This window comes from Ascidiella aspersa, chromosome 7 (genome assembly GCF_963924565.1).
Source record: "Ascidiella aspersa chromosome 7, kaAscAspe10.2, whole genome shotgun sequence".
Lineage (NCBI taxonomy): Eukaryota > Metazoa > Chordata > Ascidiacea > Phlebobranchia > Ascidiidae > Ascidiella > Ascidiella aspersa.
In genome coordinates this window covers 7,666,818-7,680,782 of record NC_139453.1, presented here as the reverse complement: position 1 = coordinate 7,680,782, position 13,965 = coordinate 7,666,818, and the positions used below count along the sequence as shown (strand labels likewise).

The 13,965-nt window shown below is 33.1% G+C and overlaps 3 protein-coding genes across 4 annotated transcripts; 1 reads left to right on the top strand and 2 right to left on the bottom strand.

Annotated features, from left to right (window-relative positions):
• Nucleotides 1–58: 58 nt before the first annotated feature.
• On the bottom strand, nt 59–3,288 carry LOC146137509 (protein Hikeshi-like). Of its 2 annotated transcripts, none has more exons than XM_083393928.1 (4): nt 3,174–3,288; nt 2,300–2,414; nt 1,799–1,924; nt 59–1,179 (listed from the first exon to the last, which is right to left on the bottom strand). In XM_083393928.1, exons 1-4 carry the CDS (start codon nt 3,201–3,203, stop codon nt 803–805), a joined length of 648 nt encoding a protein of 215 aa, XP_083250054.1. In that variant the 5' UTR covers nt 3,204–3,288; the 3' UTR covers nt 59–802. The 2 variants fall into 2 exon arrangements, with proteins under 2 accessions (XP_083250054.1, XP_083250053.1); XM_083393927.1 differs by having other exon boundaries at nt 1,802–1,924.
• Nucleotides 3,289–3,825: 537 nt separating this feature from the next.
• On the top strand, nt 3,826–6,067 carry LOC146137508 (transmembrane protein 50B-like). The gene is made up of 5 exons (XM_083394609.1): nt 3,826–4,014; nt 4,313–4,425; nt 4,893–4,960; nt 5,045–5,137; nt 5,381–6,067. The coding sequence occupies exons 1-5, from the start codon at nt 3,916–3,918 to the stop codon at nt 5,488–5,490; spliced, it is 483 nt and encodes a 160-aa protein (XP_083250735.1). The 5' UTR covers nt 3,826–3,915; the 3' UTR covers nt 5,491–6,067.
• On the bottom strand, nt 5,659–9,421 carry LOC146137507 (uncharacterized). Its single transcript, XM_083394608.1, has 5 exons — nt 9,185–9,421; nt 8,214–8,482; nt 7,426–7,503; nt 6,673–6,787; nt 5,659–6,088 (listed from the first exon to the last, which is right to left on the bottom strand). The coding sequence occupies exons 1-5, from the start codon at nt 9,339–9,341 to the stop codon at nt 5,964–5,966; spliced, it is 744 nt and encodes a 247-aa protein (XP_083250734.1). The 5' UTR covers nt 9,342–9,421; the 3' UTR covers nt 5,659–5,963.
• Nucleotides 9,422–13,965: the final 4,544 nt, after the last annotated feature.

The following is a 13,965-nucleotide window of genomic DNA, read 5'->3' as shown; positions in this document are numbered from 1 at the left end:
GGATTGGATTTCTCAAAACGGAGTTTCCGCGATATTTTTTATAGAAAAAAGGGCATTTTATTTATCTGTTTGTTGCTTGTCAATTTAATCCATAGTTTCATGCAGTCCTTACATATGATACAGTAACACGTTTTTATGTTTCAAAATTTCATAAAAAAGGCAAAGTTTACTAAAAACACATAATTGGGCAAACAAATTCAACCGATTAAAAAATAGGTAAAATAAAGCGAATTTAAATTTGAACTTTGGAATATCGTGCACAGATGACACCAAGTAACTCGTTTTAATATCAATAGCCTGAAAAATTAGGTGGCGTTTGAGAAAGTTGAATATAAACTTATTTTCAACATTTAATTACAAAAAAAAACACTCTTGAATTAATAGTTCGTAATAAAAATTATTAAAAAAGTAGCAGCACATGAGTTCATGATCAAACTGTATTCAATTTCTTTTTAATATATTCACAATTTTAAAGCATCAACCTACTTAAAAAAGGAATGGGTCAAATTAAATGATACTACACTGGAACTAAATGGCAAAAATGGGACATTTTTAGAAAATTTGATGAATAAGGTACATTAGTGCAAGAAATTGATTCAATATAACTTCATTTTCCAATTCACTGCAACTGTTGGTGTGCCAGTTTGTGATACAAAACTTGTTCATATATTTCACAATAAACACATATTACTTAAAACTACTAATCATGCTTTTGATATTAGGCACAACAAAATTGTAGAATTATGTAAATTGGGCCTATCTTAAAGTGTAAAATCATCAGCTGGCATGTTACCTGGCCGAATCACTTTTTCCAAAAATTAACGTCTCTGGCTAACTTGCTTTGGAACTGTTTATGCCAGCTTTCGAGCACAGATGCTGGTAGGTAGTAAGTTTGTGTTGCAGTTTCGCTAAACTGTCCAGCCATGCCTGAGGCAGCGCTTGCAATTTCCTCCCGAGAAACCGTAAACGAGGACGCGTAGTTGTAAAAGTTGCCCAGCATCTTGACAGCAAAGTCGGCAAACGTGCTTCCCTGCTTTACGGCCGACTCATCCGCTGCGGGAACCTGCTGCGCCAGCTGTTCAAGGGGTTCTAGGGAAATCCCTAATTGTGCATGGTGGGGTTCACTTGGGGATTGGAAGAGGGAAGTGTTGGTGAAGAGGCTTTGGTTGCTTGATTGGCCTAGATAGAAAAACACAATTTTTTAGTTACATTGTGCATGGATCTGTAATGCAGCTTAATAATAAGTTGCAAAGCAAAAAAGGTTGATCGAAATTAATCAAGATGATGTCGATATACCTGACCTTTTTAGCTTTTCTATACATTATCAAGCTACAGAATTTCTTTTTGTAAAAAAGTGAAATGAACGCAAATATCCGACAAAATCGAAACATGGTTTCACATAAAAGATAAAACATATTTGCCAGGTCTTGCAAAAGCTGTACAAATTCGCAATTGGCCGACTGTTCCTAATAACATGGTAAATTGAATCACTTTAGGTTGTTTTTTCATTAACAATGGTCTCTCTGTTTTATTAAAAAAAGTTTTGATTTACTTGTAATTATGTCGCCTAATGATAAACGACCAAATGTTCACAGTTAAACTTTAAACAAAATTCAGTATGATAGAATTTTTTTCTAAATCGCGATCGGTTGCACTATGTACGTTAAAATAGTGAGTACTACAACATTGTTGGGGTTAAGATGTAGTGTATGTTTCAACTGGCTAATAACCCTAGTACAAACAGAACCTTGCCATTTAATAATTATAATCAAACTTGAGCAAATTAAAACATTTTCACCACCTTGTTGTAGACCAGAAATCTTAAAAATGGCTGATGGTTTAAGGTTGGTTAGGTGTCCAACCAATTGCCAGCCACTATCTGGTGAAGTTGGTGCAAGGTTAATGTGGACCGCTGCTCCAAATCCTGGAATTCAAAGCAATAAGAGATGTGTTGTACAGTTGGTTATGAAGCGATAGAAACAGTGATATTATATTTGGATTATGTCCTCAAATATACTGTAAAAAACAAAAAACAAAATAAGCTTCTCTATAGAAACAGGCACAATTATGGCAAACTTTTATTAGTTTTATTGCTACACAGTTTGGAAAATATGATATTTATAACTTATTGGTCAGCAATAGCAATAACTTATTATCAACAAACAAGTGGTATAATTTATACAAAAAATAGATTTGCAAGGGTTTTTCTTTAATTCACAAGCCCAGTATGCAACACCAGCTGTTAACCACTCTATGGGTTTTGATACACACATCAAATAAACGCAAATCACAAACCAACCATCTGGAAATGGCTGTTGTCCAGTCATAAAGACAACAATGTGGTTGACATTCTGCAAATCGGCAATGTTGAACATGAACTTGGTTTCATCAATCTGAGTCATGTCAGATTGGACCTGCAGAACAGAAATTTAATAATATTTTTGAATTGTCAAATAAAAGCCTAATTAATATGGTATCTAGTGCAGTGCTTTTCAACCTTTGGGATGGTACGCACTTTTGCAGATGAAAAATATTGTAGTGCGGATGACAAACGTTGTGCGGATGAAAATAGCGCATATTATTATCATTGTGTAATACAGTAATCAAATTAGCTGGTGTGCCCACTTATTTATTACAGGTAGAGTAATATAGTCTCCCAATGATTTAATACAGCTTAAGCAATATATTTTATATCGGTTAAGATTGCGGTTTTATTACAGAAATCCTTTCATTGTTATTTCACAAATAGGAAAACTTTCGTGCGGATGAAAATTTTCTGAAGTTAAAAAAGTGCGAACGTTTTTTTAAAGGTTGAAAAGCACTGATCTAGTGAATTGTTTTTTTTAATGCATGTAAAATTTTGATATAAGCCACGCAGAGATGTGATAATCTTACAGTATTTTTAGGAAACTGTTGGGTGATTATTTGGATTAAGGTGCGTGTTAGTGTTTGGGTTTGAGCAATATTGTTAAATAGTAATACTTGACCCACCCTCACCAAAACCGACAACTTAACCCAAATATTGTGTGTTGCTTTAATAAATAAACATATATAAACTGGACAATCAACAACGTGATATATTAGTGACATTTTGTTAGTTAGAAGTTAAATTTAAACAGACAAATACCTTTCAACAAAAATATGACCAAGTAAGCGCAGCGAGCAATACTCACCAAACGTCCAGCAACAATAACAGCAAACATTGCCCTCAGCAAAGCGGGACCACGTGCAATTTTGGGTTGCACAAGCAGCGAACTTGCAGGTTGCAGAATAAAAACAAATCTAGAAAATGCGAGCAAACCAAAAACTACTCAACCGAGACCAGCATTTTCGCGATATATATTTTTCAGCAAAAACTTATATATTAAGAACCAGACCGTCATATTTTCTTTTTTATTTATTCGTTTTTTTCTCAACTTACTAAATTATTTAATTGGGCTTATGTTAATTTAGAATTTTTGAACAATATTTTGTTTATTTTGCAATATGGGGAAAATCAAGCAAAACATCTTATTACACCAACATCGGTATGACACAAAACATTGATGTAAAACACAAAAAGGATTTTTTTGGAAGAGTACAGTTATTTAAGAGCCAATCATTTTGTTTTATGTCAGTCAACAAAATGCAATGTAAATTCAGATACTTTGGAAAAGCGCGATTGATTTGTTGGTAATCAATGTTATATAGAATTCCAGTAGTAGTGTTGGCAATTCGTTATAATTAATAATGTCTTACAAATGCAGTTCGTTGATGTCTTGTGACTTCCTTATTATTTCGTTAGTAAACGTATATATTCTAATGCTATTTTGTTGTAATACGAAATATTGCGTTTATACAGGTTAAAATACAATATTCAGTGACTATTTATTCTTTTGTCATAGCGATTAGTTTTTATCAAAGAAGCTTCAAACAATGGCCGGAATCCTTGATAACTTTCGCTGTCCGACGTGTGAATGCATTGAACTTGGCGATAAACGAAATGTAGTTGCCTCAATTACTTCTGGCGTACTGGTAAGAGTTGGTAGCATTACCTGTAAAGTAAATCTATTGAAATTTTGTGTGACAAGCCCGATTCATATGTGGAAGCTTAGGCTATTTGCTCGGCCATCAAAATGCATTAAATTAATACTCATTAACGATTGTATGCGTACCGAAGTGCGCCAGGCCTATAGTCAATAGGTACATTGCTATATTCACCCAACAAAGTAATGTAAATAGATTAAGGAGCATATCATATAAATATATAATGCAAGAATTAACGAATTATACCACAACCAAATTTCTAAACCCTAATCAAATGTTTCTTTAGTTCTTCACTGGATGGTGGATTATTATCGACGCAGCAGTGATGTACCATACACAGGCCGAAATGCCACATGCAGTTCATGCGTGTGGTGCAGTTGGTTCAGTTGCATTTTTTATGTAAGTGCGGTACTTCTTATCTTTTTGTAAATAATATTCCAGAAAAGCTAATTATTATCGAAATAAATAGCTGGGTTCTGTATACCAGTGGTTCTCAAACTTTTGCCTTACAGAACCCTCATGCTTAAAGACTGGCGGACCACTGAAATATTTTACACAGAAAAAATTACAGTAGAATAATTGGTCTCGCAATCAGTCGGTACTCAGACTAACTATACTTACCGTTATTCACAATAAAATTGAAAAAAGAAAATATGATTATTCGACTAATATAATTTAACAACGAAAAATAAGAGATGTTATGTGTACAAGCTTTCTCACGGACCTCAGTGTGAGAACCACTGCTGTATACGTTTCAAGAATTCTATCCCAGAGGCCTAACTTTCAAAATTGGCACCACAACAAATAAATAACCTTTCAATAGACATACTATTTTTTTATGACAGACTTCAACTTTTTGTTTGCAGGATAAATGCGGTTTCTAATGGTCAAGTTCGTGGCGATTCATACACCGATGGATGCCTGGGAACAACAGGTAATCTCCGACCATTAACCTTCGTTGCATCACCTCAAGTAAAATGAAATTTGTGTTTAACACAACATGTTTGTTGTCTTTAAGGTGCAAGGGTCTGGATGTTAATTGGGTTTCTTTTGGCATTTGGATCACTTATTGCATCAATGTGGGTTCTTTTTGGAGTTTACGTTGTCAACAGTAAGTTTTAAAAATGTATTTTTTTCGCTCAGTCAACTGTTTTAATATGTTGTTGAGAGTGCTATTTTTGCTACACAACTTACATTATTATGCCTAGTCTTGTTGAGCATGAAACTGGCTTAAGTGTAAATCTTACAACAGCTTTGTATTACCTGGGGTTTATTATTATTACATGCAGGTTAAAACCAAGTGGTGAAGCCATTTTTTTAAACATTTAACCAATATACCACTTTTGTGTTGCAGCTAGCAAACCAGATGCCTACCCTGGAGTAGCAGTCTTTCTTCAAAACGCCCTGATCTTTTTTGCCAGTATAACCTTTAAGTTTGGGCGTACAGAAGAATTATGGGACTGACTTCTTTTCAACGCAAAAACTTTTACCACAATATGTAGTATCTTTTTTTCACATTGTTTATCTCTTCTTACTGTTTATTATTGTTTCTGTCCTAATATTTACATACATTGTATCTGGGCACAACAACACTTGCTGATTTAATCTGCAATGACTCCGACAACATGACAGCTTCAACTTGTATTTTACTTAAAAACATGATTTTATCACAGAAGATATTTGAATCAAAAGTAACAAAGATAGTTCACTGCCATTATTTGTATGGGACATTTTTTGCAATAGTCAATCAAATTTATTTAATTTTATCACAAAGTGCAAGATTTATAACTTCTAAACTAAAACCAGAATCAATCTTACTCCTATAAATGCTCTTAAGCCAAACACACAAACTTTTGGTGTAACGGTGTTCAAGGTTGATTACCCCCCCCTGAAATTGCTTAAACTATGTTTGCAGTCAATGCTGATTTATTTGCGTTTCACTTCTTTGTCGCTTTTCGTATAAGTGCTAATCGTTGCTTGTGCGCGTCTGTCGCTATTGTCTTTTTCACTGTACGAATTTCATCTGAGCCGTAACCCGGAATTGTGATGTTCCAGTGCTTTTCTGTACAAACAAAAGGGAGCAGGATAAGTTATGTAGACTAAGAGGTAATTCAAGTATCAGACTAGAGTTATTACTAACCCTTTTGATTTTAAATAATTTACAATGGCTCCTTGTAACAGGCCAGACAGTTTTTTTTATACTGTTAGATTTTATTTCTTAAAACTAATTTAGATTTTTCACAAGAAAAACACAGCATCAAACCTTATGTAAAAATGTAGCTAAAGCAGGCGCAAATCCAGGATTTAGGTTTGGGGAGGGGCATACATTTTTTTAGACAAGACATTTTGAAAAAGAAACCTTAAGAACACAATCACAATAAGTTTATCAACTTAAAATTTTATGTTGCAGAGCGGAAAGCTAGTACATTATAAAGATGATATTGATTCAGGCAAAGCAGAAAAAAACGCCTTTGGGTAATTAAATTAGGCAAAAAATCCAGTTTGGGGAGGGACATGGCCATGTGGCTTATGGTAACAAAAATAAAATTTTCAACTAGTCTGAATACGAACAGGAAATGAAATGCAGTTTGTGTACCATATCTATGTTTAAAAGACAAGCAGTTAAAATGACATAAATGCGCTTACCAAGGTGTAGCTTAATATCTTTAGCTTCCAAGGTGTTGGACTTGCGATGCCTTGCAAGCTCACAGGAGGCGGAAACAACTTTTTCGATAAAGTCGTCCGTGATTTGCATCAGCATCTGTTCAAAATAGACACTTTTACAATTTGTAATTTAGGCATTTTTAAGCTTAAAAATAAGATGCAGATGTGAATATTTGTAAGTTGAATCAGGCACTTTGAAAGGTTAACTTCGTTAAAATAATGACTTAATATCATTTGCAACACATAACAAAATCAAGCAAATTTATTCATCATAAGATCAATTTTTAACTGGGTAAACGAATCTTTTACCAGATTTATATTGTTAAAAACTATATAAGATTAATGTAGATCACAAAACACTGTATATATATCATTAGACTATACTTTGCCAACAAATGAGTAACTGTTTAATCACTTCTATGACATTAATTGTGACTAATTTTAATGAAAAAAAAAAATTGCTAGCATTTTAGTAATACTTACAAAAAATACTATGTAGTATTAAATAATAAAAATATATCTATGTAATGTTTTCTATACATATTGTCTAAAAAAAATATTTTTCTAGTGGTATCTAGCGTCTTTAGAAGGGTCCTGTAAAAATGGTGAGAACGTAGAGCAGTGATTTCCAAACTGTGTGCTGTGGCACACTAGTGTGCCTCAAGTGATAGTCAAGTGTTTTTAGTACATAATAAAAACAAAACTATTTTTAAGTTAACATAAGAGGAGTCACACCTCTTCGACATCTTCATCCAGTTGTTCGGTGGGATCAATTTCTTTAACCAGTTCTTGCAATCGCTGCCTGTTGAGTATCTGTCAAGGTTGAGCAATGGTCAGTTAGCAGCTGCAGTCGATTATGGTAAAAACGAGGGTGTGTGTTGTGTAAGTGCGAAAGAAACAGGGTAATATTTATTCAGCCAACATGCAAAATGTGGCCCTTGATCTCTGCAATAGTCCACTGCACTCTATTGTATCATAAGAGTACATTACCGTTACCAACTATTAAATTTAACATACATATACATGTTTATTTATTTTTGTGCAGCCATCGCAAAAATAATCTGAGTTCAGGTATTTGAGACTCTTTTGGACCAAGTCAGCCACAACATTTTCAGTTTCTTATGCGGCCCACTGTAAAATATAAATGACCACCCCTCATTTAGCAAACGATAAAAATATTTGGTGAGAACTTTTTTTTAAATTTTTTAACATAGGCAAATTGGATTGTGATATTGTCAGGTTTTCTACACAAGATACTTTCAGATGAGAACAAAAAAAACTTTTTTTGGGGGATAAATCCAACAAAAAATTGTTATATTATAATTTTCAAAGTGTTGGGTTATTTCTGTTGAAAAATATCTTTAGCATTAGTGATTTATTAATGCAACTTTTCACATAGCATGGTACATATAAACAGATCTCTGCCACTAGGTATATCCCCAGCATAGCAGTTTTGTGAAAAATCGATGAACAAAAACACAGCGTTTCACTATTAGGGCTTTATCAAAAACTTTAATACACACCTGTGTGTCATTTTCCGAAGCAGCCTGTTGCATTAGCTGCGGCGCGGCAGGCCTAGGTTTCGTGAGAACGACCTGATGTTGTACAACCGGCTTGGGCGTAATGCCCGATTGTGGGGCTGTCATGGCAGTGGTGACCATCATTTGTGTGGTGGTGGGTTCAAGTTTGACCTGCTGTTGTTGCTGCTGTGCGATAGTGGCAGGCATGCTGGACTGCTGCTGTGTTTGTTGTTGTTGTTGCTGCTGCTGCTGGACAATGCCTTGCATTGAAGCTAAAATTTGATTATGATTGGTTGAAATATATATATTTTATTTTATATTTTTGCTGTACACAATGTGGATTATTTGATCTTTTTATACATAGTCTACAAACAGTCTGCAGTATGTGGCAGATTTGCTATTTTCTAAAACAATTTGTGTGCACATGTCATTTAGTACAAAATTGGACTTAAATTTCAAAAATAGCCGATTTTGGTAGGATACTGAATTCAGAAAAACATAATTGTACACCTCAAAATTTGGCTTCACACAACATAGATTTTTTCAAAGGGTATTATGAAATGAAGAAAGAATCAACAGGAGAAGAACGCTATTCATTTTTTTTTAATTTGAAGTAAAAAAAAATACTTCACTGCAAAAACTAGATTGAAGTCTACAAAAGTTATTTTATTTAGCTGTGCCAAACTATATTTTTTAAAGCTTTGGTCATTTATGTCTTGGTTAAAAAACAAATACAATTGCCAAAAAATAACAACACTGCATTACGAGTAAAATTTTAGGTTTTAGAATTCTAACAACATGCTTTTATTAAAGTGATTGCACACCTTCACACCAGAAATTTTGTCAAGTAAAAAAAATATAAAAATGCAGACTGGTCATCACATTAGATAAGTCTAACAATCATGGAAAAAGTGCAATTTAATTTCAGTTGAAATTTAAATGGAACCAAGTGTTTGGAAAATTGAAAGACACACCTTTAATTTGCTGGACCAGTTTTTGCTTGACGGCAGTCAAAGTTTTAAGTTCCTCGCTTTGCTGGGGTGTGTGGGGTCCAGGTCCCAGAAAGGAAAGTTTGGATTCGACTCCCTTGAGGGTCTGCTGCAGAGAGACTGTATGTGCTGAAGCATCCATCGGCACAGACAATTTGTTACAGCTACAAAAAAAACTAAGGTTTGCTTTGCTTTTTATTTAGTGGTTGTTTGAAGGAGATACATTCTGCAATTGCACAAAAATATATAAGGAGCAGGTTGGCACAGGTATAGAATGCTACCACAAAGTTGAAATTGCAAGGAAGGCATAAATATGTAAGAACAAACATAATAATAAAATACTTGACCCGCCCAAACCAAAACTCTCATCCTAACTCAAATATTGTTAAAAGTATAAAACCTCAGACAGAATGTGGTAGGATTGTAGACCAGCGCAAGCAAGTTTAGTATATATGCCATTATCAAATTCTATTCAGCAGAAACAACCAGGTTTTCTTGACAAATGCAAACAAATGGAACTTGTCAAAGTTTGGTCAGTGTGAGGAAATAAACAGGAGCACCGAAATATTAGTATTTAACAACCAGTGTTAGGCATATCGATTGTTTATTACACAGCACAAAGAAATACAAAGGCAAAATAAACATATTTATGACAAAAATTTTAGAAAAAAAAATATACTACAATAATAAGAATGGCCTATATTTTTAGAATATTAAAAAAAAAAATTAAAAATTATGAAAAATATTAATATTCAATATTACTATTCGTCATAAATGACAAGATAAAAACATTTTAATACATTTATTTTAGACGTGGCAATGTTTGGGGTCTTTTCTATTCGGTACGTAGAAAGTAACGCAAAAAAAAACGGTCTACAAATACCGCAGCGCACATTATTTGGGTTGTATTGTGAAATGTTATAGCATTAGCGTTCACTACAAAAAACGATGACTTAATATAAGTCACATCGCACTAAACTGTCTTAAAGTAAGCCCAAAATTTAATGAATGACTTAAATTAAGCCATCTGGTGCGTAGTGGCTTATATTAAGCTGTTGAATTGGCTGATTTTAAGCCATTTTTAAAAACAGGCTGAATGTAAGTCAAAAAAAACATATTTGTTTTTAGTCGAATCCAAAAAAGACTCATTGTAAGACATAATGAAAAAGTCATTTAAAATGGATTAATAATAGCCACAAAAATCGACTTGTTATAAGTCAAACACAAAATAGACTTAATGCAAGACACTATTAACAAGTCATTTTGAAATGGCTAAATTTTAGCCACAAAAATCGACTTGTTATAAGTCAAACATAAAATAGACTTAATGCAAGACACTATTAACAAGTCATTTTGAAATGGCTAAATTTTAGCCATAAAAATTGACTTGTTATAAGTCAAACACAAAATAGACTTAATGCAAGACACAATTAACAAGTCATTTTGAAATGGCTAAATTTTAGCCACAAAAATTGACTTGTTATAAGTCAAACACAAAATAGACTTAATGCAAGACACAATTAACAAGTCATTTTGAAATGGCTAAATTTTAGCCACAAAAATTGACTTGTTATAAGTCAACTGCAAAATAGACTTCAAGACATAAATAATCAGCCATTCAAAATGACTAAATAATAGCCACAAAATATGACTTGTTATAAGTCAAATACAAAAAAAGAACTTAGTGTGAGACATAAAAAAACGTTTTTAAAATGGCTTAACTTAGTGGTGGAATCTGTCTGAAATGCAAAAAGACGAACTGGTGAGTGTTTTATTTAATATTCATTATTAATTATAAATTGTAACAATCTATGAAAAGATTTGCTGGTTTATGGATAATATCGTCCGCTATTTCATTCCTTCAGATATGTTAGAATGGGTAAATTTTGGCCGATATTTGCTAAAAGTTTACAAGAAATACTATTGTATAGCATTCCCTTAAAAACAAACAAATTTTATAATATTTGAACATCTGGATTTGTAATTGCTTTCATGGCTGGCTGATTTAATGTATAGTTTTCAATATAAAGTTAAAGTAAAATATAACTATTGTGATCATTTCCCCTTTTTGATGGGGGCAGTATAATTGAAATACACTTTAATATCTATTTAAATAATAAAGGATAAATAAAAAATTCAATAAACATAATTTTTCGAGCCCTGCATATAAGTTTTAACTTTATTTTGTATTGTGAAAATTAAGGCATAAGGCAGTCAAATTAGTTGTAAAGAATCCCACTTTTCGTGCGGTAATTGTTACGGGGTGGCTTTACAACTTATGAGGTGCCACTGACATTGTTCAAGTTGACCTCGAGTAACCCTAATGCGTATACTGCGAAGGCAAACGCGCCTTTTTCTCTATTTTTTGCGCTCGAAATGTATTTTAAACGCTTTAAAATTGCGAAACTTCAGCGTCATTGCGTTGCACGATAATCTCAACGACGTTTAATTGAAAACTACAACTTAAGCGAGCGCCTTGTGTGCGGCAGGAAATAAATGTTACCCCAGTTAAGAAATTTTGCGTTACACGCATGAACGATTTCGACAAACGGCGGCAAAGGCAGACAACGCCGTTTGAGTCTTTCCGATTTGACGGCGTTTCGGTGAAGGCTTATTTTGGATCTGGTGTAATCGCGAAGTAAGTGTTTTTTAACTTAATGTTGGTTTAAGTTCAATTATCATTATTTATCATTCTATTTAATTTTATGTAACTTGGTAAAGGTATACGTGTTTACATAGAATAGACCAATATTAAAGTCATTTTTGAACAAAATGCATGTTGATACTTCTAATTTTTTCTATTTGTTTACATTGTTATTGTTTTTTTAAAAAGCAAAACATGTTTATGTAAAGACTATAAAAAATACATGAATTTCTTTTTGATTTGGACTTTGCAGATAATATTAAAAAATGGAAGGATTTCCAGATTTGTTTTGGGAATTATTATTCTCCACATTTGGCTCGAAAGTTAAAGAGCAATTTATTGGTAAGAAATACAACAGATTCATATATGCCTTCTAATAGTTCAAGATTTTGTTGTTAAAATCCATTAGGGTTCCTCTCCGGGAAATTCCCGGGATTTTTTATAAAAGTTTTTTTGGCAAAATAGCAAAACATTAAAAAAACGTCTTTTTTGACTGATATAAAGAAAAAATTATTACCAAACTTATTAAAGTCGTTGTCTGAGTTGCTTCATTTGCGCATACCAGCGGAAAAACCTAATTAAATTTATTCTACCAATAAAAATGCACCCTGCATACGCTTTTTTTTAAACAAATAAGGGTGCAGCCTTTAATACGAGAAGTCTTGTAAGATTGCAGAAGCAATACTACAGAACATAAATAATTTTAAACATAATAACGACGTAATTAGGTATAATTTTTTCGACAGGATTTCCGGGAATTTTTATTTTTCAATCGCATTTTTCTGAAATAAAAATATCTGGGAAAAAGAGGAACCCTAATTTGCATCTCTATAATTCCAAGAATTTGTTTACTCTTTGATGTAACTCTTGTTAGAACACTGTGATTTTGAACTTCTGAATCTAAATACTGCTTCAATTAAGAAAAAATGCATGGAAATGCCTAATTAATCCTTTAGGGACAAAATTTAGTTTTTCTATTATAAATGCTTGTTGGTTGACCTCTCGCCTAGTCTGCATTTTATGGCACTTTTTACCGGGATCCCAGTTATATGGAGAATTAGGGATTTATGCACCTATCGTGTTTAATACTAACATGACCAAAGATATTTGTGTGCAATTTACTTACTCAATATAGGCCACTGGGGATCAAATTCAAAAAAGGATTACAAATTTTCAACTTGGGGAATTCTGTAACCACTTGCAATTCTTTCTTCAGGCTTAATGACCACGCAATGTGTGATTAATTTGATACATCCACCATTCCACTATAAGCAGCACACTTTCCTATGTTTGATGCACAAGACTATGCTAAATTACGCGATCAACTTTTGCTACCTGCAATACATAATGGAGATCTGTTCTTAACATGTTTTTCGTCCACGCCCACTAGTAACTTCATGTCGCAGCCAACATTCCCAACACCTCATAAACCCTTACACACGTTATTATGCCACAATCAATAATCGCAACCGCAATTCTATGCAATGTGAGCTAAAATCCAAGCTGTAGTTTAAGTAAAAAGAGTCAATTTCACACAAATTATGTGGCATTCAAATATGCTCATATAAAAGATAATATCATTTTATAAAATAAAGACTCCGTAATGTTCACAATTGAAAATTACTTTTTATTACTGAATAGGCTGTTAAGGCTGTTATTATATAAACACCGGATATTAGCGGAAAAAGTTTAACAGATTAAACTGGGCCTAACTCTCTATCTTTTTCGGGATGCAAAAAAGAAAGTATATCCAGTAACATTTTAACTTCATTATTATATTTTCATGAAGAAAAGCTGACAGAATTTACCATACTGACCTGGTTTAATCATTAGGTTCAGCTCGAACTTCGTTTTTTTATAAACCCGAAAAGATAATTGATTAATGTTCCACCAGTAAAACATCAAAAACAAATGACTGACGACGCAAAGACACTAATGCAGTACCTCATACAACAATGCAGTGTTTAAATCAATGTGTTCATAATAGGTCATAATTTTGTCAAAAAATTATTTCGCGGTCAAATAATAATCGCCCTCCTGATGACATAGTTTGGTGCTATTTATTTTACTTGTGTGATGCAATGACTTAGTATTAGATTTAAAACATGTTTGCTTTTTTAAA